This window comes from Bombina bombina, chromosome 1 (genome assembly GCF_027579735.1).
Source record: "Bombina bombina isolate aBomBom1 chromosome 1, aBomBom1.pri, whole genome shotgun sequence".
Lineage (NCBI taxonomy): Eukaryota > Metazoa > Chordata > Amphibia > Anura > Bombinatoridae > Bombina > Bombina bombina.
The window spans coordinates 935,630,580-935,651,960 of NC_069499.1; the positions used below are offsets into that span (position 1 = coordinate 935,630,580).

Genomic DNA, 21,381 nt, shown 5'->3' on the forward strand with positions numbered 1-21,381 from the left:
TTGGAGATGTGTCAAGACAAGGAGGTACAAAGATTTGTTGAGGGAGGGTTAAGAAAGCCACTAGTGTGCTGTTTGCAGAATACTGAGTGAGATATTTGGATGGCACAGGACATTGGTACAGAGATTTAGAGGAAGCGGTGTGAGCCAATTAGGTGACCAGAGAGTGATAAAGAGGAGCAAAAAAAGGGGGGTTTACAGCTTTCATAACACCCATTAGTGTAACCTTTTGTGATAAGAGTACAGAGTTGTCTGAGCCAGTTTGTAAATTGGTTTGTCTCTAATTCAGGAGTCTTTGATTCTTCAGTAGATCTGACTGGATCTTTCCACCATGATAATCTCTACAAATAACTTGGAAAGTCATGTAACACTGTCTCACAACTCATATTCATGTGACACGGACAGAGCAGAGCAAAGTGCTCCCTTGTGTTTTCAGATTGTCTTTTGTCACTTTGCTGGCCATTAGACACACAGGGCATATTATCATTTTGTTTTGTATGAACCACATCACTGATATGTAATTTCAACTAATTCAGACACAAAGATTTCATACCTGCTCTGAAGCCAGATATTAAATACCAGCTGGTAATCAGGACCCTAGATTAATGGCTATCAGCATCTTGATCCTGATTAGTGACCAGTGTGCCCAGTATTAAAAGCCATCAGGCTCTTATGCATCCAAATTTAGTACCAGGAAACTTTGAGTTGAAGGGTAATTGCAGAAACAGCTTTTTAAGCCCTTCATGAATCTTTTTAATTCTTGATTAATGTCCAGTTGGCTCTTAAATGATAATATTTTAATTGTGTTGTTTTTTCGTCATCAATATTAAAATGTTAGAAATCAAAAACTCAGCTTCGCCTGCACAGTGAGGGCAACACTTATCAGTTTTTAACTTGCCTGCCCCAACCCTCCCCCAGTTTCCCTCCTCCTACCATGACAGTAGACACTCCCTATAGGTTAGATATTTCTCCTGAAAATGAGCCAGGCTCCTCTTCTGACCTTGTGGTGACCTTGAACTGACGCCGAAGAAAACCTCCATAACGTTTCTGATTGTCCCACTTTAGTTTGGGACGGATTCTACGCATGAATCCCCCATAACGCTTCTGGAGCTCTGCCTCTTCCTGCTCTATCTCTAGTGCCCTCTCTAGACTCCTCTTGGGATATTTGCGCAGGAACCCCCCATATCTTTTCCTCTCATCTCTTCCCCATTCCTGATCATCCTCGGCTATTTCATTTTTGCTTGGGACCACCATCTCCAACTCAGTGTCAGCAGGCAGCTCCCTTTCTCCATACTTTTGCAGGAAGCCTCCATATTTCTTGCCAGATTCTTCCTTGAAGTTGGCGTTCTCCTTCTGGGGGGAGTTGAAGAAGAACTTGCCCTTATCCAGCTTCTTCAGGAAACCTCCATATCGTTTAACCACCATCTCTTGTGTGTCTGAGGGAAGCACATGTTCCTGCTCCCTTTTGCTATCACCCTCTAGGATTTTCCTGCACCAGTCCCATTCATCAGTGGATATTAGAGACCCTTCACACTCTAAGGAGCATGCCTGTAATAGACAGATTGAAATTAGAATTTCTTTCTAATGACACGGTGAGTCCACAGATTATCTAATTACTATTGGGATATTCACCTCCTGGCCAGCAGGAGGCGGCAAAGAGCACCACAGCAAAGCTGTTAAATATCACCTCCCTTCCCTCCAACTCCAGTCATTCTCTTTGCCTACGTTAGAGTAAGGAAGTGGTAAAGTTAGGTGCTGGAAAGATTCTTCAATCAAGATTTTATTATTTTATTTGCAGTACAAGTGTGTGCGGTTTAACTCCAGGGTGTAGCTGTGGTCCATTTCAGTCTCTTCAGTAGAGCATTGGTGGCTTTTAAGCAAAGGGAACTTGTGGGACATAATTCTCACTGCGCCTCCCTCATATTTAAATAAAAGTTGCTGCCCTTATTATTATTTTCCACAGGTGAGGGAAAGGACCTCTCCAAACCTAGTAAGCTGCCTTGCTGCCAGGCAGATTTATTAAGGTAAGTGCTAAGTTATTTTCTTAAGAAGCTTTAAGGAAAAAACATGGTACTTTACTATTTCCCTAACAGGGATATTTAATACATTACTCCTAGAGTTGTAAGGGGGATTATGTATGGCAGTTTTGCAGGCACTGGGGACTTAAGGAGAACTTTGCTCATTTTGGTGGTTTTATTAGGGCTTGTGTGAGGTAAAAATGTATCTGTTGCACACTTATTTTTCTCTCACTTCCTGTATATGGAAGAGAGATATCTGCATCTTAATGTTTTTCAAATCAAACGGTTATTTGCTAGCCTGACATTTCTGAAACAGCTCCATTTTGAATTTAACAATCAGTTATTTTGTTATCCTGCTAGGATAGGCACCTCAGCAAAGCTATAGCTGAGGTGTAGAGGCTGTTTGAGGTGTTATTAAGACATTTTTATTTCACATATCTTGAAAAATAAAGCAGTAACGTTTTTGTTTTTATTAAAAAAATAATGCAGTTTCTTTTTTGAATTGCATCAAAAATAAAGCAGTTTCTTTTTAAAATTTAAAGAGACAGTAACATTTTTTTCTTTATTAAATTTGTTCATAATTTAATTATTATTTATATTTATTCTGTTAAGATGGACAACGACTCTGTTGTAGATTACAGATGTCCTTTATGTTTGAATGCTAATATTGAACCACCAATTCCTTTTTGTTCCTCATGTGTTGAGAGAACTTAAAATTTTAAGGATAGACTTTTTGAGCTAATATTGTCTAAGACGGATGCTGTCCAGGAGTCTTCTGAGTATGTTCAAAATAGGCCGCATTTTTCTCCTCAGGTGTTCCAAATTTTAGTACCCACTAATTCAGTGCCCTGCGCTTCCTCTCAAGCTCCGGCTGGGGTCTCCTTGCAAGACATTCCTTCTCTCATGTCTTCTGCAGTTTTTGATGCGTTGTCTGCTTTTCCCATGCTACAGGGAAAGCGCAAGAGAAAGTCTAAAGAATCAGTGCGTAAGGTGTCTGACTCGGTCGTGGCTGAGGGTGAGAGCTCAGGTTTTGACAGTATAATTCCTTCCTCTGATGCTGAAGTTGTATCCTTCAGGTTTAAGCTAGAGCACCTCCGTTTACTACTCAAGGAGGTTTTGGCTACTCTGGACGACTCTGACACTACTGTCGTTGTCAACCCTAAAAAATCTAGCAAACTTAACAATTACTATGATGTACCTTCCATGCTGGAATGTTTTCCCATACCAGATCGGGCTACAGAAATTATTATTAAGGAAGGGAGAAAGGTTTTTCTCCTTCTCCTATTTTTAAGAATATGTTTCTCATTGATGACTCTATTAAGGAGTCTTGGCTAACGATCCCCAAGGTGGGAGGGGCAATTTCCACTTTAGCTAAGAGAACTACTATTCCCATAGAGGATAGTTGTTCTTTTAAGGATCCTATGGATAGGAAACTGGAGGGTTTTCTTAAGAAAATGTATGTTCACCAGGGGTTACAATGGCAACCTGCGGTGTGTATTGCTACCATTTGTAGTGCAGCAGCATACTGGTTTGATGCGCTGTCTGATTCCATTCAAACAGACACTTCCCTTGAAGAGATCCAGGACAGGATCAAGGCTCAATGCAAAGATTTATAGATTTGCCGTTCTGGCTCACAGAGCTTTATGGTTGAAATCTTGGTCTGCAGATGTGTCGTCTAAGTCTAAGCTTTTGGCTATTCCTTACAAGGGTAAGACCATGTTTGGCCCAGCCTTGGCTGAGATTATTTCTGACATTACAGGAGGAAAAGGACATTTCCTTCCTCAGGATAAGAGAAATAAGCAGAAGGGACTTCAGAGTAATTTTCGTTCCTTTCGAAACTTCAAGGGTAAACCTTCTCCCTCTACAAAACAGGAACAGTCCCAACCTGCCTGGAGACCCAACCAATCTTGTAATAAGAGAAAGCAATCCAAGAAGCCCGCTAATGAATCAAAGTCAGCATGAAGGGTCTGCCCCCGATCCAGGACCAGATCTTGTGGGGGGGGGGGGGCAGACTTTCCTTTTTTGTTCAGACTTGGGTTTGGGATGTTCAGGATCCTTGGGCGATAGACATCGTGTCCCAAGGATACAAACTAGAATTCAAGACCTTTCCCCCCAGGGGCAGATCTCGTCTCTCAAGATTATCTGTCGACCAGATAAAAATAGGCGTTCTTACATTGTGTTTGGGATCTATCCGTACCTTCATGTTCCCATCCAGAGGGATCATCACAAGTTTCTGAGATTTGCCTTTCCCCACAAACACTTTCAGTTTGAGGATCTTCCCTTCAGACTTGCTACAGCTCCCAGAATTTTTTCAAAGGTTCTGGGATCTCTGTTGGCAGTGCTCTGGTTGCAGGGTATTGCAGTGGCGCCTTATCTGGATGACATTCTGGTTCAGGCCCAGTCCTTTCAACTAGCAATCTCCCACACGGAGATGCTTTTATCCTTCCTGCATTCTCACGGTTGGAAGGTGAATCTGGAAAAGAGTTCCTTAATTCCATCTACAAGGGTAGTCTTCTTGGGAACCATAATAGATTCAGTTCTAATGAAGATATTTCTGACAGAGGTCAGAAAATCCAAGATTTTTGATTCTTGTCTGTCTCTTCAGTCCTCTCCTCAGCCATCAGTGGCTCAATGTATGGAGGTAATAGGTCTGATGGTAGTCGCCATGGATATTATTCCTTTTGCTCGTTTCTATCTCAGACCTCTGCAATTATGCATGCTCAGGCAGTGGAACGGGGATTATACGGATCTGTCTCCGCGAATTCATTTGGATCAGATGACAAGAGATTCTCTTCCTTGGTGGTTGTCTCGGGATCATCTCTCCCAGGGAACCTGTTTTCGCAGACCTACCTGGGTGATAGTGACAACAGACGCCAGCCTGATAGGTTGGGGAGCAGTCTGGGGCCTCCTAAGGGCTCAGGGGACATGGACTTGGGAAGAATCTGTTCACCCCATAAACATTCTAGAGCTAAGAGCAATCTTCAATGCTCTTCTTGCGTGGCCTCAGTTAGCTTCTGCCCGGTTTATCAGATTTCAGTCGGACATCATAACCTCGGTGGCTTACATCAAACATCAGGTTGGAACTCGGAGTTCTTTGGCCATGAAAGAGGTGTCCAAGATTATTCAGTGGGCAGAGACTCACAACTGTTGTCTATCTGCGATCCACATTCCAGGAGTGGACAATTGGGAAGCGGATTTTCTGAGCAGACAGACCTTTCACCCGGGAGAATGTGAATTACATCCGGAAGTGTTTTCCAACTTGATTCTCAAATGGGGGCAGCCGGATCTAGATCTCATGGCATCTCGTCAGAATGCCAAGCTCCCGAGGTACGGTTCGAGGTCCAGGGACCCTCAGGCGGTTCTGATAGATGCCCTGGCAGTTCCTTGGAACTTCAGTCTTGCATACCTATTTCCTCTGTTCGCTCTCCTTCCTCGAGTCATTGCTCGGATCAAGCAAGAGGGAGCATTTGTGATTCTCATTGCTCCGGCATGGCCTCGCAGGATTTGGTATACAGACCTAGTGGAGATGTCATCTCCCCCCTTGGAAGCTTCCTCTAAGGAAGGACCTTCTACTTCAAGGGCCCTTCCTTCATCCAAATCTAGTTACTCTGAAGCTGACTGCTTGAAGATTGAACGCTTAATTTTATCAAAGATCGTTTTTTTGGATTCGGTCATTGAGACCATGATTCAGGCTCGCAAACCTGTTACCAGGAAAATTTACCATAAGATATGGTGAAAATATCTGTATTGGTGTGAATCCAAAGGCTACTCTTGGAGTAGAGTTCGGATTCCTAGGATTTTATCTTTTATCCAAGAAGGTTTGGAGAAGGTTTTTATCAGCAAGTTCCTTGAAGGGTCAGATTTCTGCCTTGTCTATTTTGTTACATAAACGTCTGGCAGAGGTTCCAGATGTTCAATCGTTCTGTCAGGCCTTGGTCAGAATCAGGCCTGTGTTCAAACCTGTTAATTCTCCCTGGAGTCTTAATCTTGTGCTTAAGGTTCTTCAGCAGGCTCCGTTTGAGTCTATGCATTCCTTAGATATTAAGTTGTTATCTTGGAAGGTTTTGTTTCTTGTTGCTATTTCTTCTGCTTGTAGAGTCTCTGAGCTCTCTGCTTTACAGTATGAGTCTCCGTACCTTATTTTTCATTTGGATAAAGTTGTTTTACGTACTAAATTAGGTTTTCTTCCTAAAGTAGTTTCAGATCGGAACATTAATCTGGAGATTGTTACTTCTTTATGTCCTAATCCTTCTTCTCATAAGGAACGTCTTCTGTACAACCTAGACGTGGTTCGTGCTCTGAAATTCTATTTACAGGCGACTAAGGATTTTCGTCAGTCTTCTGCTCTGTTTGTAGTTTTCTCTGGGAAATGTAAGGAGCAGAAAGCTATGGCTACTTCTCTTTCTTTGTGGCTGAAGAGTATAATTTGCTTCCCTTATGAAACTGCTGGACAGCAGCCTCCTGAGAAGGTTACAGCTCATTCTACGAGGGCTGTTTCCTCTTCCTGGGCATTCAAAAATGAAGCTTCTGTGGAACAGATTTGCAAGGCTGAAACTTGGTCCTCTCTACAAACTTTTTCAAAATTTTATAAGTTTGATACTTTTGCCTCGGCTGAGGCTTCCTTTGGGAGAAAGGTTCTTCAAGCAGTGGTGCCTTCTGTTTAGGTTTCCTGTCTTGTCCCTCCCTTATCATCTGTGTCCTCTAGCTTGGGTATTGATTCCCAATAGTAATTAGATGATCTGTGGACTCACCGTGTCATTAGAAAGAAAACAAAATTTATGCTTACCTGATAAATGTATTTCTTTCTTGACATGGTGAGTCCACAGCCTGCCCTGTTTTTGATGACAGGGTATTTTTTTGTTATGTTATAAACCTCAGGCACCTCTGCACCTTGTTGCTTTCTTTCTCTCCTTTACTTTGGTCGAATTACTGGAGTTGGAGGGAAGGGAGGTGATATTTAACAGCTTTGCTGTGGTGCTCTTTGCCGCCTCCTGTTGGCCAGGAGGTGAATATCCCAATAGTAATTAGATGATCTGTGGACTCACCGTGTCAAGAAATAAATAAATTTATCAGGTAAGCATAATAAAAGTTATTACCCAATTTTTACCAAAACAATCTTTGCCAATAGAGCACACACAGAAAAATGCTTCTAAGCCCTCACTTGGAAACCATGCCCCCTTCTTTCTTGCAGTTCATTAACATGGTCTTTCCTAATACTTCACATACTCACCAGTGGATTCATTTGGATTGTGTCAGAGTCTCTGATCTGCTGGGAACAGGAGAAGCATTGGGACACACAATCTGCATCTGTGATATGCGGTGCAGAGAGACACAAGACTATCATCAGGGCTGTCCACTCCATCATGTATGGTCACTGGTCCTGCAAAGACACGGAAAGTGGTATATGCAAAGAGGTAATTATTTAACGTAAGACTTCTTCCTTAGAAATAGAGATAATCTGTGGTCATTGGAACAATTAATTATGTATATGTAATACTTTATTTTAATGTAACGTGTTTTGTTTTTTTTTTGTTCGTTTTTTTTTCTATTTTTACTTCAAAAGTAGCCTGCTTTTCTATCACAGGCTTCCAAAAATTGGAAAGTTTCTACCATACTCCAAGAGGCACGAAGATTTCTGTAACATGTGTTTTTTATTGTACTTTGTACAAAAGAACTGAAATAAGGGGGCAGTCTGCTGAGGCTTAGATAGAAGGTAAAACTTGTATAGTTATAACTGTGTTGGTTATGCAAAACTTGGGAATGGGTAATTAAGGGATTATCTATCTTTTTAAACAATAACAATTCTGGTTTTGACTGTCCCTTTAAGAAATAATATTAATTCATGACATATGTGCAATCAATAATTTCATATAATGTTGATAATTTTTTCTGTATTTTTTTTTTTATATATAACTTAAAGGGTTTAGTGATTGTGGGGGAATCCTAGTAAATTTTAGGTGGTGGAAATCTTAAGGTAGGTCCATGGTGGAAGGGGTCACTTTAAATGTGGTGGTCCACAGTGGAGGTATTAGGTTAGGGGTCACTTTAGATGGGGGTTTGCAGAAGGAGTATTAGCAGTTAAAGGGTTAAAAGGGGGGATTTATAGCAATGGGGCCTATCAGAGGATAAATAGCAGGGGGATTTTAAGCTATGAGGGTCAGGTGGCTAGAGGGCCAATAGCAGTAACAATATTTTGCAATTGGGGTTTTGTGGTTAAGGGTTTTATAGTGTTATGGGGCAGTAGGTAGGGAAATCTTTTTTCATTTGATTTTTGTTATATCAGCTCTAGACATTGTGCTCACAAAATTATTATAATGTAATAGCAAAAATGGAAGCACTATGGATTTTGCTTTGGTAATATTTGTATTTTTGCATTTTTGTGCTTTACTAGTAATCTGGCACTTGTGTTTGATTACAGAGAGCGTCAGCTATAGACTAAAGTATCAGAATAATGGAATAATATTAAAATATTAAAATACATTTCTTACATTCACATAAACTAGGGTACCCTATGTACATATAATAATTTGATTGAAAACAATTAAAAAATAGTTAAAAACAATAGATTAAGTGCCCCTCAGGAGAGAGGGGAATACCAAAACATTTAAACACAGAAAAATGTGTATTAAAAGTCCCCCAAAAAAGTCCCGATCTTGAGAAAGGCCCAGCTTTGGGGCCAAAACGCGTTGATGTATATGTTATAAGTAGTCACTGCTCGAGTTAACATATAGGGTAAGCCTATTTTCAATTAAGTTTATATTCATATTAGCATTATTGCACTATGTGATTTTTGTTTTTCACAGGTACTGCAATTTTTGGATCCTATTGGATTTCCTATTCACTTTTTTCACTTGATTCACTTTTCTACAATTTTGATTTTGATATTTTTTATTTTTTATTTTTTTTTTATTTTTATCTTTATCATATTTTTGATAACCATCTTTATTTTGATTTTTGATCTCTTGGATGCCCCATCAATCACAAAGGATTAATTGGATTCACAAGGGCACCAGATCTGTTACACAGGACATTTTTTAAGGATATCATCACTTATTAAGACTTTTTATATCATTTGGGACTTTTAATACACATTTTTTTGTGTTTAAATGTTTTGGTATTCCCCTCTCTCCTGAGGGGCACTTACTCTATTGTTTTTAACTATTTTTCTAATTGTTTTCAATCAAATTGTTATATGTACATAGGGTACCCTAGTTTATGTGAATGTAATAAATGTATTTTAATATTTTAATATTATTCCGTTATTCTGATACTTTAGCCTATAGCTGGCGCTCCCTCTTTCTGGATTCATATTCATTTTTTTGAGTTTTTAGGGGTCTCACTTTGGGAGCTTGTATCTGTTTGGATGTTGGCGCTGTATATGCACTTTTAAACACTTGTGTTTAATTGTCAATGGAGGAACAGCATAGGGGGCAATTACCGTGGGAGGATTCCATAGGACATTTAGACGTAGGTTGTTTTTTTTGCAAAAAAGAATGTGTTAGGTGTAAGGGGGGGGGGGTACTGTTTAATGGAAGGATCTTGTGTGGGGGAAATTATGGGTATGGAGTGTTATTGTGGTTGTTGAATTATTTTCAGTGGTACTTTAGGTCAATATGTTTTATTATAGAGTGGCTGGATCACAAGGGTATAGTAGGGTTTGCGGCCCTGGTTACCCATTATGCTTAATCGTGGTGAGGCTGAATTATGTCTAGAGTTAATGAGGCAGGCGGTCTGCAGTTGGGGGTGGTTGTAGTTGGTTTTATTGTGGTAGGGGTTTAGCTCAATTTGTAGGATCATTTATTTTGATCATTGCATTCAATTTTAGGCTGCCTAGGAGATGATGTAAAGAAAAAGGGTTCTGCATAAGTTGGTCTACCAGTCTGTTGCTGTTAAATATTGTTGCATTGTGTGAGCCATTTCAGGTTTGTGTAGTTTGAATTTGATCACTGGCAGCTGTCACTATGCTGTGCCTCTGTCTCTTAAAGTAATAACAAGAATACAGTCATGCTCTAAAACTCCCAACTATTCATATTAAACTTAAAGGGGCATGAAACCCAAATGTTTTATTTCATCAATCAGATAGAGCGTTTGTCTTTAAACAACTTTCCAATTCACTTCTAGTATCTAGTTTACTTTGTTCTCTTGGTATCCTTTATGGAAAAGGATACATAGGTAGGCTCAGGAGCTGCTGATTGGTGGCTGCATATACTGTATATGCCTCATGTTAATGGCTCACTGATGTGCTAATCTAGCTATTAGTAGTGCATTGCTGCTTCTTCAACAAAAGATAATGAAGTAAATTGGAAAGTTGTTTAAAATTGTATTCACTATCTGAATCACAAAATACATTGGTTGGGTTTCATGTCTCTTTAATAAATATTAACCCTGCCATGTATGTCCTCACTACACACTACATCTGTTGACTACACATCATCATTATATCCTATAGCTCCTTACTACACATACTAACAGCTGATAGACATCCTACAACTGCAATAGAATGTGCAGTTCTTATTGTTAACACTACATCACTTAAAGGGACACTGAACCCAATTTTTTTCTTTCATGATTCAGATAGAGCAACTTTCTAATTTACTCCTATTATCAATTTTTCTTCATTCTCTTGCTATCTTTATTTGAAAAATAAGGCATCTAGGCTAAGGAGCCAGCAAATTTTTGGTTCAGACTATGGACAGCACTTGTTTATTGGTGCTGTCAGATCAGCAAGGACAACCCAGGTTGTTCACCAAAAATGGGCCAGCATCTAAACTTACATTTTTGCTTTTCAAAAAAAGATACCAAGATAATAAAGAACATTTGATAATAGGAGTAAATTAGAAAGTTGCTTAAAATTCCATGCTCTATCTGAATCACAAAAGAAAAAATTTGAGTTCAGTGTCCCTTTAACCTACCTACTTTACACATGTCAACACCCCTGCAGAAAATGCATCTTCAGTGCATACTGCACCATATTAATGCGCAATAGCTTCCTTCCTTCACACTATGCACTCTTGACTGCCTATCCTGTTGCAAATAACTGAACAATACACTTCCTTATTGTATTCACTACATCTGTTAAGTGTACATTCTGTAATGCATCCCTGTGTACTTTGTGGGCTAGATTACGATTGGAAGGCAAAATTGCGCTTTTGTGAGCGCAATATTTGCGATCCACTCAGTAATACCGGCAAATGTGCGCTGGTATTACAAGCTGAGCGCAATGCATACGCGATCTCGCGTTCACATTGCAGGGTAGCTTTGCACTCACGAGATGGGAGCCTCGTTCTCGTGCCGTGAGACACAGCAGAGAACCTACCGCAGGGAAGGGGGTAAGTCGTGCTGCGATGGGTAGCAAATAAAAAATATATACAGGGAGTGCAGAATTATTAGGTAAATGAGTATTTTGACCACATCATCCTCTTTATGCATGTTGTCTTACTCCAAGCTGTATAGGCTCGAAAGCCTACTACCAATGAAGCATATTAGGTGATGTGCATCTCTGTAATGAGAAGGGGTGTGGTCTAATGACATCAACACCCTATATCAGGTGTGCATAATTATTAGGCAACTTCCTTTCCTTTGGCAAAATGGGTCAAAAGAAGGACTTGACAGGCTCAGAAAAGTCAAAAATAGTGAGATATCTTGCAGAGGGATGCAGCACTCTTAAAATTACAAAGCTTCTGAAGCGTGATCATCCAACAATCAAGCGTTTCATTCAAAATAGTCAACAGGGTCGCAAGAAGCGTGTGGAAAAACCAAGGCGCAAAATAACTGCCCATGAACTGAGAAAAGTCAAACGTGCAGCTGCCAAGATGCCACTTGCCACCAGTTTGGCCATATTTCAGAGCTGCAACATCACTGGAGTGCCCAAAAGCACAAGGTGTGCAATACTCAGAGACATGGCCAAGGTAAGAAAGGCTGAAAGACGACCACCACTGAACAAGACACACAAGCTGAAACGTCAAGACTGGGCCAAGAAATATCTCAAGACTGATTTTTCTAAGGTTTTATGGACTGATGAAATGAGAGTGAGTCTTGATGGGCCAGATGGATGGGCCCGTGGCTGGATTGGTAAAGGGCAGAGAGCTCCAGTCCGACTCAGACGCCAGCAAGGTGGTGGTGGAGTACTGGTTTGGGCTGGTATCATCAAAGATGAGCTTGTGGGGCCTTTTCGGGTTGAGGATGGAGTCAAGCTCAACTCCCAGTCCTACTGCCAGTTTCTGGAAGACACCTTCTTCAAGCAGTGGTACAGGAAGAAGTCTGCATCCTTCAAGAAAAACATGATTTTCATGCAGGACAATGCTCCATCACACGCGTCCAAGTACTCCACAGCATGGCTGGCAAGAAAGGGCATAAAAGAAGAAAATCTAATGACATGGCCTCCTTGTTCACCTGATCTGAACCCCATTGAGAACCTGTGGTCCATCATCAAATGTGAGATTTACAAGGACGGAAAACAGTACACCTCTCTGAACAGTGTCTGGGAGGCTGTGGTTGCTGCTGCACGCAATGTTGATGGTGAACAGATCAAAACACTGACAGAATCCATGGATGGCAGGCTTTTGAGTGTCCTTGCAAAGAAAGGTGGCTATATTGGTCACTGATTTGTTTTTGTTTTGTTTTTGAATGTCAGAAATGTATATTTGTGAATGTTGAGATGTTATATTGGTTTCACTGGTAAAAATAAATAATTGAAATGGGTATATATTTGTTTTTTGTTAAGTTGCCTAATAATTATGCACAGTAATAGTCACCTGCACACACAGATATCCCCCTAAAATAGCTATAACTAAAAACAAACTAAAAACTACTTCCAAAAATATTCAGCTTTGATATTAATGAGTTTTTTGTGTTCATTGAGAACATGGTTGTTGTTCAATAATAAAATTAATCCTCAAAAATACAACTTGCCTAATAATTCTGCACTCCCTGTATGTTTATAAACATATGAACACATAAATAAATATATATGTATATAAGCATATACATACAGTATATATATATATATATATATATATATATATTTACTGTGAACACACAGTCCCCATAGAGTGCAATGTAAAGGCACTTTTCAGTGCCGTTTATTTTCTAACACCCCACACCCACTTACTTTAACCCCTAAAAACTTCTTTATACAGTTTTTTTAAATCAAAATAAAGATGCTACAATTTTTTTGTTTTACAAAAGGAACCTCACACTTTATTTTGGGGGTAATTGGGCGACATTTTAAAAATTAACCAGAGAACTCTGGTTAATTTTCAGAGCGCTAATTGCTACCGCGAGCTCCCATTAGCATTATCTGGCCACTTGTAATGGCTAGTTATTTATTGTAAACCTGTAAATGGGTGAATTTTCCCATTTACGGGTGCGCAATAAATAAGAGCTCCACTTGTAATCTAGCCCTATGTATTCTTACACTAGCTGTTAACACCACACACAGTGTACCTCTTTATAGCACAGACTTGTCATAGAATAGGCATCCTCACTGTACATTCTTTAATTTCTCATACTTAAGTTCCTAGCCTCACATTATTTTACAGTAAGTAAAAATGTTTTTTAAAACATTATATTATTATGTAAGTAATGTATCTCTCCTTCACATCCAGAACACTGTATAGTAAGATAAACAGCTCTTAATCTAAAATTTGCCTTTCGAAAATTCTATTCTTAGAAAGATAAATAATTGCAGGTTGTTTGCTGTCCCTTTAAGTTTCTCTGTTTTCTTGTTTTTTCTTTTTTTTTTTTAAAGTAATATTTCTAATTATGACAGCAATAGCTTTATAGATGTTATCCATCATGATACCTCAGCTGTGATAAATTGGTTTGCTTTATATATATATTACAATGTTTGGTTCTACCACAGCTGCAAGAAGGCTGTTTCTGGTGTCTATAACCTTTTTTTTTTTTTAATGTATAAATCGGCTATTTCAAATGTAACATTATGCCCTAACATTCTTCTTTTTAATGCAATTTCAATAAGGAAAAATCATACATAAATAAATATTTATATACTACCACTGTCTATCCCCACATCTGAGACAGACTGTAAACCTTGCGTTATCTAAACTCTACCAACACATACATGGAACTTGTATATAAGATAACAACATTTAGTATCAGATTGCTATCATCTCTGATTGTGCCAGGGCCTATATTAATGTGCGTCTAAGTACAGACACCATTTACTATGTGAAATATTTTATATATAACATTCCAATTTACTTCTATTATTTAATTTGTTTCATTCTTCAGATATCCTTTGTTCAAGAAATAGCAATGCACATGGGTGAGCCAATCACACGAGGCATCTATGTGCAGCCACCAATCAGCAGCTACTGAGCCTATTTAGATATGCTCTTCATTTAATAGAACTAAATTGGAAAGTTGTTTACAATGTCAGGCTCTTTCTAAATCCTTGGGTTTAATATTGTGTCTAGAGCCTATTCTGTGTAACACAGATCCTATTCTTTGTAATGTATGCTATAAAATTCACCATTTCATCATAATTAAGCTAACATATTGCAGGTACAACCACTCTTCTGCTTTTAACGCACAGTGAAAATGTGATCTTAATATAGACCATGGATTATGTCCTTGTATTCACTAATGTTTCTGTCTCGTTTATTGTGCTTCACATTGCTCTGTAGTTTGTGACTGTGGAATTATTAGGGTCATTAAATCAGTTGCTCATGAGAATTTGAATAGGGTGAAAATGACTTTAAATTAAGTTAATAACACGCATCCATTTGTTCTCTCAATTTGGCTTCATTTGCAAGGGCCAGGAAGCGGGGGGGGGGGGGGTGATATTGAGCTTTATATGAGGAACTAGGGGTCTGTATAGCAGGTGTCAGTAGTGATGCATTTTATAAACGGCTTGTATAAAAGTAGCCAGGGAGTATAAAATCAGGTGTCTAGGCACTGTCTAATTGCTATGGGCTGTTCATTGGAGACCATACGACACTATGGGTCCGATTACAAGTGGAGCGGTATTCTGTGCTTCCACTTCAGCGCTAATTGTGCTAGAATTAAAGTTTTTGCGCTCATTGGATTGCGCTGGTATTATGATTTGAAAGTTAAAAGTTATCCCTCTCGCACTAACCCGACAAGCGCAAACAGCTTACTTCTAGTGCAATTAGATTGTTCGCAAACAATAACCTATTCCCCCATAGAAGTCAATGGAGAAAATAAAGTTGAAAAAAACCTGCCTCGCGCTCAGAAAACGATTGCATATTTTCATATGCTTTTACATGTTTTCTTCTACTTAACGGCAAAAGGGCTCCAATGCACTTATATATATGTATACGTATTTTTTTTATAGGTGTATATTTGTCTGCAAATACATATATACATATATAAATACACAAATACATATCTACACATATATAGCATATATAGACACACATATATATATATATATGCATCTTTATCTAAAAATGTAATTCCTTTGCCCTTTGAGCCCTTATAACATTTTTGTGCAATTTTTAAAAAAAATATGCTTCATGAGTGTAACTGTACTTCGTTATGTATTTTTTATGTGTTTTGTGACACTTTTTAATCACAGCTCTGAAATCACGGTAATGATTGTAATATGAACGCCATTTAACTGGCGCAAAAATGATTGCAAATACCCGAGCACAATCGTTTTTGCTCCACTTGTAATCTAGACCTATATAATTATGGTCTGAGTGCAGGAAGATGAAATGAGCCCTAACAAAGATACTCACATACATAAATATTACATGTTTAAAATAGGTGTAGTTAAATCTATTATATACCAGGTAGAACCAGAGGGTTGGGGCATACAGTGCAGAAGGATTTCTAATGAGATTACAAAACAAATTGGCAAAAAAAAAAAAAAAAATCAGCTAAAAATAATACATTGGCAGGTCAGGATCTAGACACATTAGTTAACTCGTAGACACGTAGTTAAGTCAGCTCTGTATGCAGCTGTACATACTAACAAACTCACATATATCAGTGTGTACATTGAGATCTGAGAGGTTGTATATCACTGGCAGTTGTGATTGGGGGGGTCTCTATAACAGAGGCTGGAATTGTGTATCTAAGACTGAAGTAAGGCTCTGTGTAAAGATTTGGAGGCGTTTGAACATATGGGTTACTGCATATAAAGGTTAGTGGTCTAAGTTGATATATCATGAGTTGGAGAGGGAGCTGCCTGTTAGGTATAGTAGGTATGATGGGCTGCAGTTGGTGCTATGTATCTGCATTTTGTATGGCTTGTTGAGAGCTATGCATTAGGAGTTATAAGGGCTTCAGATCCTAGATCTGTTTATTGGGAATCAAGTTGGCATTTATGGATCAGACCAAAGGCATTACATTTATTGTGATGGCTGTAAAATCAGTAGTTTATGGACTGGAAAACATTGTTTTGATCCTTGTTTGCCAGGGCCAAGGGTTTGTATGTCAGGCATTACGGCACTATATCAGGTGCTAGGGTAGTCCTGCGATTTGTACTGGAGGTTTATATGAATATCAAGAAACGTGGGCGATGTTTTAATCAGCCGTGTATCTGTGCCATATAGCTTTATATCAAGGGCCAGCTGGAGGGAGCTATGTATCTGTGGGCAGAAGTGAGTAATATACCAAAGGATGGTGATCTATACATTTTAGATGTGGGATTGGTATGCTAGGACCAAATGGCTTGATATGAGCAGTTTGAAGGCCTCTCCATCAGGGTTAGAATCAGTATTTTAGGGCTGAGTTATCAGCTGTTGTATGAGTGTATATAAGGTGCTGTAAGTCAGCTCTAAAATGAAAGTTAGATTGTTTATTAGCATTCATTGGTTGTATACAATGAAAAGTAGATTTGTATATATCCAAGCAAGTATTTGTATCATATGTATCATCAGGACCAGTGTATGTGGGAGTCATGTATTATCAAGGACTTATGATGCTGTACATCAGAAGTTAAGATGGGATGTATACATGTAGCTCAGAACTCCTGTTTGTTAGATTAGAATCTAAAGTGCCTAGTTGGGTGTAAGTAAACATGCATATTATTGAGAACTGGAAGTGAGCATACAGTGCAATGGTAATGTTATGGCATTAAATGCGCATCATTATACATCCATGCCAAGGGACTTACCTGATTAGTAAAATCCTGGAAAAGCTTAGTCCTTTTTTTAATAATTCTTCTGGCTGTAAATTGTAAGAAGCTGTAAGCTGCTCCCTGTATGAAGTTGTGTGATAGTCTTTCTACAGTTAGTCTAATTTGGGGTGATTGATGCTCTTTCAGATGAATGTATGGGACGATGGATGTTCTTCTTGATGACTCCTTAGGTTGCCAGTTCTGTAACTAGAAGTCTAGTTCTTAGGCTGCAGATTTTAAAAGGTTGCAATCTCAGTGTTGTAACTTTGAGGTTTTCTCTCCAGTTTGTGCAGAATTCTTGTACCTTTTCTGGCTGCCTGTCACCCTCACAGAGTGAATCTGATTAAGAAGAGCCCACTTGGTTCAGTGTGTGAGGGATCTGAATGTCTCTCACCTGCACATCATTCTGTCAGTTGTATGAATTCATCATACTCCTCACACCTATTTATGTACAAGAGAATAAATAGGGAGGTGCCTAGGGAGATACATAAGGAGGGTTTATGTAAAATCATCTACCTCATAAGGCAATAGGGATTAGCCATCTATCATACTAGTCTTTGTGACCCATTGACCCCTGAAATGGGAAACATTATCTGAGAGAAAGAGAATTTATAAGAGATTTTACAGACTTTTATTCAGGTTTTGCAAAAAATACCAGCTAACATAAATACATAAATAAATGCAAAAATAGGTGCAATATATAGTTAAACTATGTGCTTGCTGTTTGTCAGTATGAGAGAATAAAGGTGACAGTGCATGTGACTGATGATTTTGCACGGTGAGCTTTCCTGGGATGCAGAAAGCACCATTACTGACACTGTGTGTGTATCTAGTTAGGTGTAAAAGGTACTGCTAGCAATTAACTGGTTAATCTGATGTATTTCTATGTCCTTGCCCCTCAGTATTTCTATCAATCATCTTTTTTTTTATTTTTATCCTCTCACTTTTTGAGTTGCTCTCTTTTACGCTCCATCTCTCTTTTGTCTCATTCATTTCTGTATTCTTTATATTTCTCTCTCTGTCTCTGAGCACTTCAGTCTTCCATCTCTCCTTCAATCAACATATCTTTCTTCTTGTTTCATTTTTAACCTCTACACTTGTCATTTTTATCTTTTATTCTCCTCAGTTTTTTGAAGAACTTGCAGAAACTGTCCTGAACACCAAAATTATAATGGTCATATATATTCTTATTTTCCTTTTCTTTTCCATGTTTTCTTTCTTCCCTCTAACTTGCTGTCTCATTTTTTTCTCATTCATAAATACACTTGAACAGACTTACACACAGACACACATAAACACAGACATTCACACACATGCACACACACAGAAGTACACACGCAGACATACACACAGACACACACAGAAGTACACATGCAGACATACACACAGACACACACAGAGACACACAGAAGTACACACACAGACACATACAGTAGTACACATGCAGACATACACACAGACACACACAGAAGTACACACGCAGACAAACACACAGACACACACAGAAGTACACAAGCAGACATACACACAGATACACACAGAAGTACCCATGCAAACATACACACAGACACACACAGAAGTACACAAGCAGACATACACACAGACACACACAGAAGTACACACGCAGACATACACACAGACACACACAGACAGACACACACAGAAGTACACACACAGACATACACACAGACACACACAGAAGTACACAAGCAGACATACACACGCAGACATACACACAGAAACACACAGAAGTACACACGCAGACATACACACAGACACACGGAGAGACATGCAAACATACACACAGACACACACAGAAGTGCACACGCAGACATACACACGCAGACATACACACAGACACACAGAAGTACACACGCAGACATACACACAGACACACACAGAAGTACACACGCAGACAGACACACACAGACATACACATGCAGACATACACACAGACACACACAGAAGAACACAAGCAGACATACACACGCAGACATACACACAGACACACACAGAAGTACACACGCAGACATACACACAGACACACACAGAGACATGCAGACATACACACAGACACACACAGAAGTGCACACACAGACACACACAGAAGTACACACGTAGACACACACAGAAGTACACACGCAGACACACACAGAAGTATACAAGCAGACATACACACACAGACATACACACAGACACACACAGAAGTACACACACAGAAGTACACAAGCAGACATACACACCAAGACATACACACAGACACACACAGAAGTAGACACGCAGACATACACACAGACACACACAGAAGTACACATGCAGACATACACACAGACACACACAGAAGTACACACGCAGACATACACACAGACACACACAGAAGTACACATGCAGACATACACACAGACACACACAGAAGTACACACGCAGACATACAAACAGACACACACAGAAGTACACACGCAGACATACACACAGAAACACACAGACGTACACATGCAGACCTACACACAGACACACACACATACACACAGATGTACATACCCAGACATATACACAGACGTACACACGCAGACATACACACAGACCCACACATACACACAGACACACACATACACACAGATGTACATACCCATAAATACACACATACACATAGCCGAATACACACAGACATATACACACAGACTTACACACAGACACATACATACAGTCATACACATATACACAGATAAAGAAACACAGACACACACATACAGTCATACACATATATACAGATAAAGAAACATACACACACATACACACAGACATACATATACACAAATGGACACACATATACACAAAAACTGACATACAGATGGACATATACCTACACACAGACACACACATATTTAAGTGCACTCTATCTCGCTCACTCTTTTTCCCTTTCTCTATAGACAGGCTTAGATGTAGAGAAGTACCTTGTAAATCACAATGAGATCTGGATATAAAGATCCCTGATATATAAGGAGAGAGCAGGGGAGGGGATGATAGAAAGGGGGGGGGGGGGGAAAGAAGAGGAGGGGGTGAAACTGAGTAATAAAAGAGAGACAAAGTGAGCAAATGAGAGCCAGAGAGAGAAAGCAGCAGGCAGTAAAAAGGAGAGAGGCGTGCAGGCTCCGGAACTGAGGGGCAAATTACTTCACTAATAGACACTGATTAGAATGAGCTCAAATAATTCACCAATGAGAAAATTATCTCCTGTTCCTATATTACCTTATGAATTGTATTCACTAAGATTTGCTCGGCTGCTTCACACTTTAGTGAATCAACTCCTTTTGAATACTATAGAAGTCTGAGAAATTCTTATCTGGTGACTTCTTTGAAATCATAGTAAATTTAATTAACTATCCAAGGTCACCTCTCTTGCTCTGACTAATTGACTAACCTTGTCCCAGATGACCTCTTAGTCACACTGACAGTTTCCCAGAGTCGCTAAAAATGGAACTGGTGCTCCAGTGTTGAAACTCTCCAATTTCTATGCTTTCCATCTGAGTTGATTTGATATAGATAAATATATCATTATGCAATTTAGTTTTTTTTCTGAAATGTTGCAGATACACAGATAATTTGAATCTGGCCTTCATTAACTGGAAATGTTTTTTGTAGTGTCAAATTAGTTTTATGTGTATTACCACCCTCTTCACACTGTCCTATGCCATTTCCATCAGACAATAAGTCCCTGTAGCTAAATTTTCCGGTTTATACTCACTCATTAGTGTTTGCTCTACTGGGCGTTACTTTTGGCCTCCTGTTGATTCCTATGATAATCACAACTTCAAAGGTGCAGAACTGGAAAAAAACTATTTAGGATGTATTTTTGTGATGCATTTACATTTGTCGAAGAAAGAAAATAAAGACAGAATCGTTCACACCTGTATCAGTACGATAACCCGAATAAGAGGTTATTTTCTATGGGGATGACAGTTTGATAGACTTGAAATATGATGTGTGTGTACTTTGATGTGAGTTGAAACCCAAACAGATGGTGAAAATTTCATATATGTAGACCTGTCAGACATATATGAGGATTAAAGGGGCTTTAATAGTTGGGGGGGGGGGTTAGGGGGCAGCACATTTCCCAGTACCAGTCATGAGATCACCTGAGAATGACTGTAGTGAAAGAGTATATGTGTAGTATAAGAGGGACTGTGAGAGTTAGGGCTAGATTTATTAAGCCCCTACGGCAGCAAGTTCTCTCAAGAACTTGCTCGCCGTGATTTA

At 39.2% G+C, this 21,381-nt stretch overlaps 1 protein-coding gene across 1 annotated transcript; it reads right to left on the minus strand.

Moving 5' to 3' along the window:
* Nucleotides 1-948: 948 nt before the first annotated feature.
* Nucleotides 949-7,380, minus strand: PDYN (prodynorphin). Its single transcript, XM_053692978.1, has 2 exons — nt 7,246-7,380; nt 949-1,545 (listed from the first exon to the last, which is right to left on the minus strand). Exons 1-2 carry the CDS (start codon nt 7,378-7,380, stop codon nt 949-951), a joined length of 732 nt encoding a protein of 243 aa, XP_053548953.1.
* Between the last annotated feature and the right edge of the window lie 14,001 nt (nt 7,381-21,381).

Bases quoted from the DNA above. Each gene is read 5' to 3' on its own strand.
- PDYN (XM_053692978.1), bottom strand. From the start codon at position 7,380: ATGATGGAGTGGACAGCCCTGATGATAGTCTTGTGTCTCTCTGCACCG. The intron at 1,546-7,245 runs GTGAGTATGTGA...TGTCTATTACAG, and splicing joins CAATCCAAATGAATCCACTG to GCATGCTCCTTAGAGTGTGA.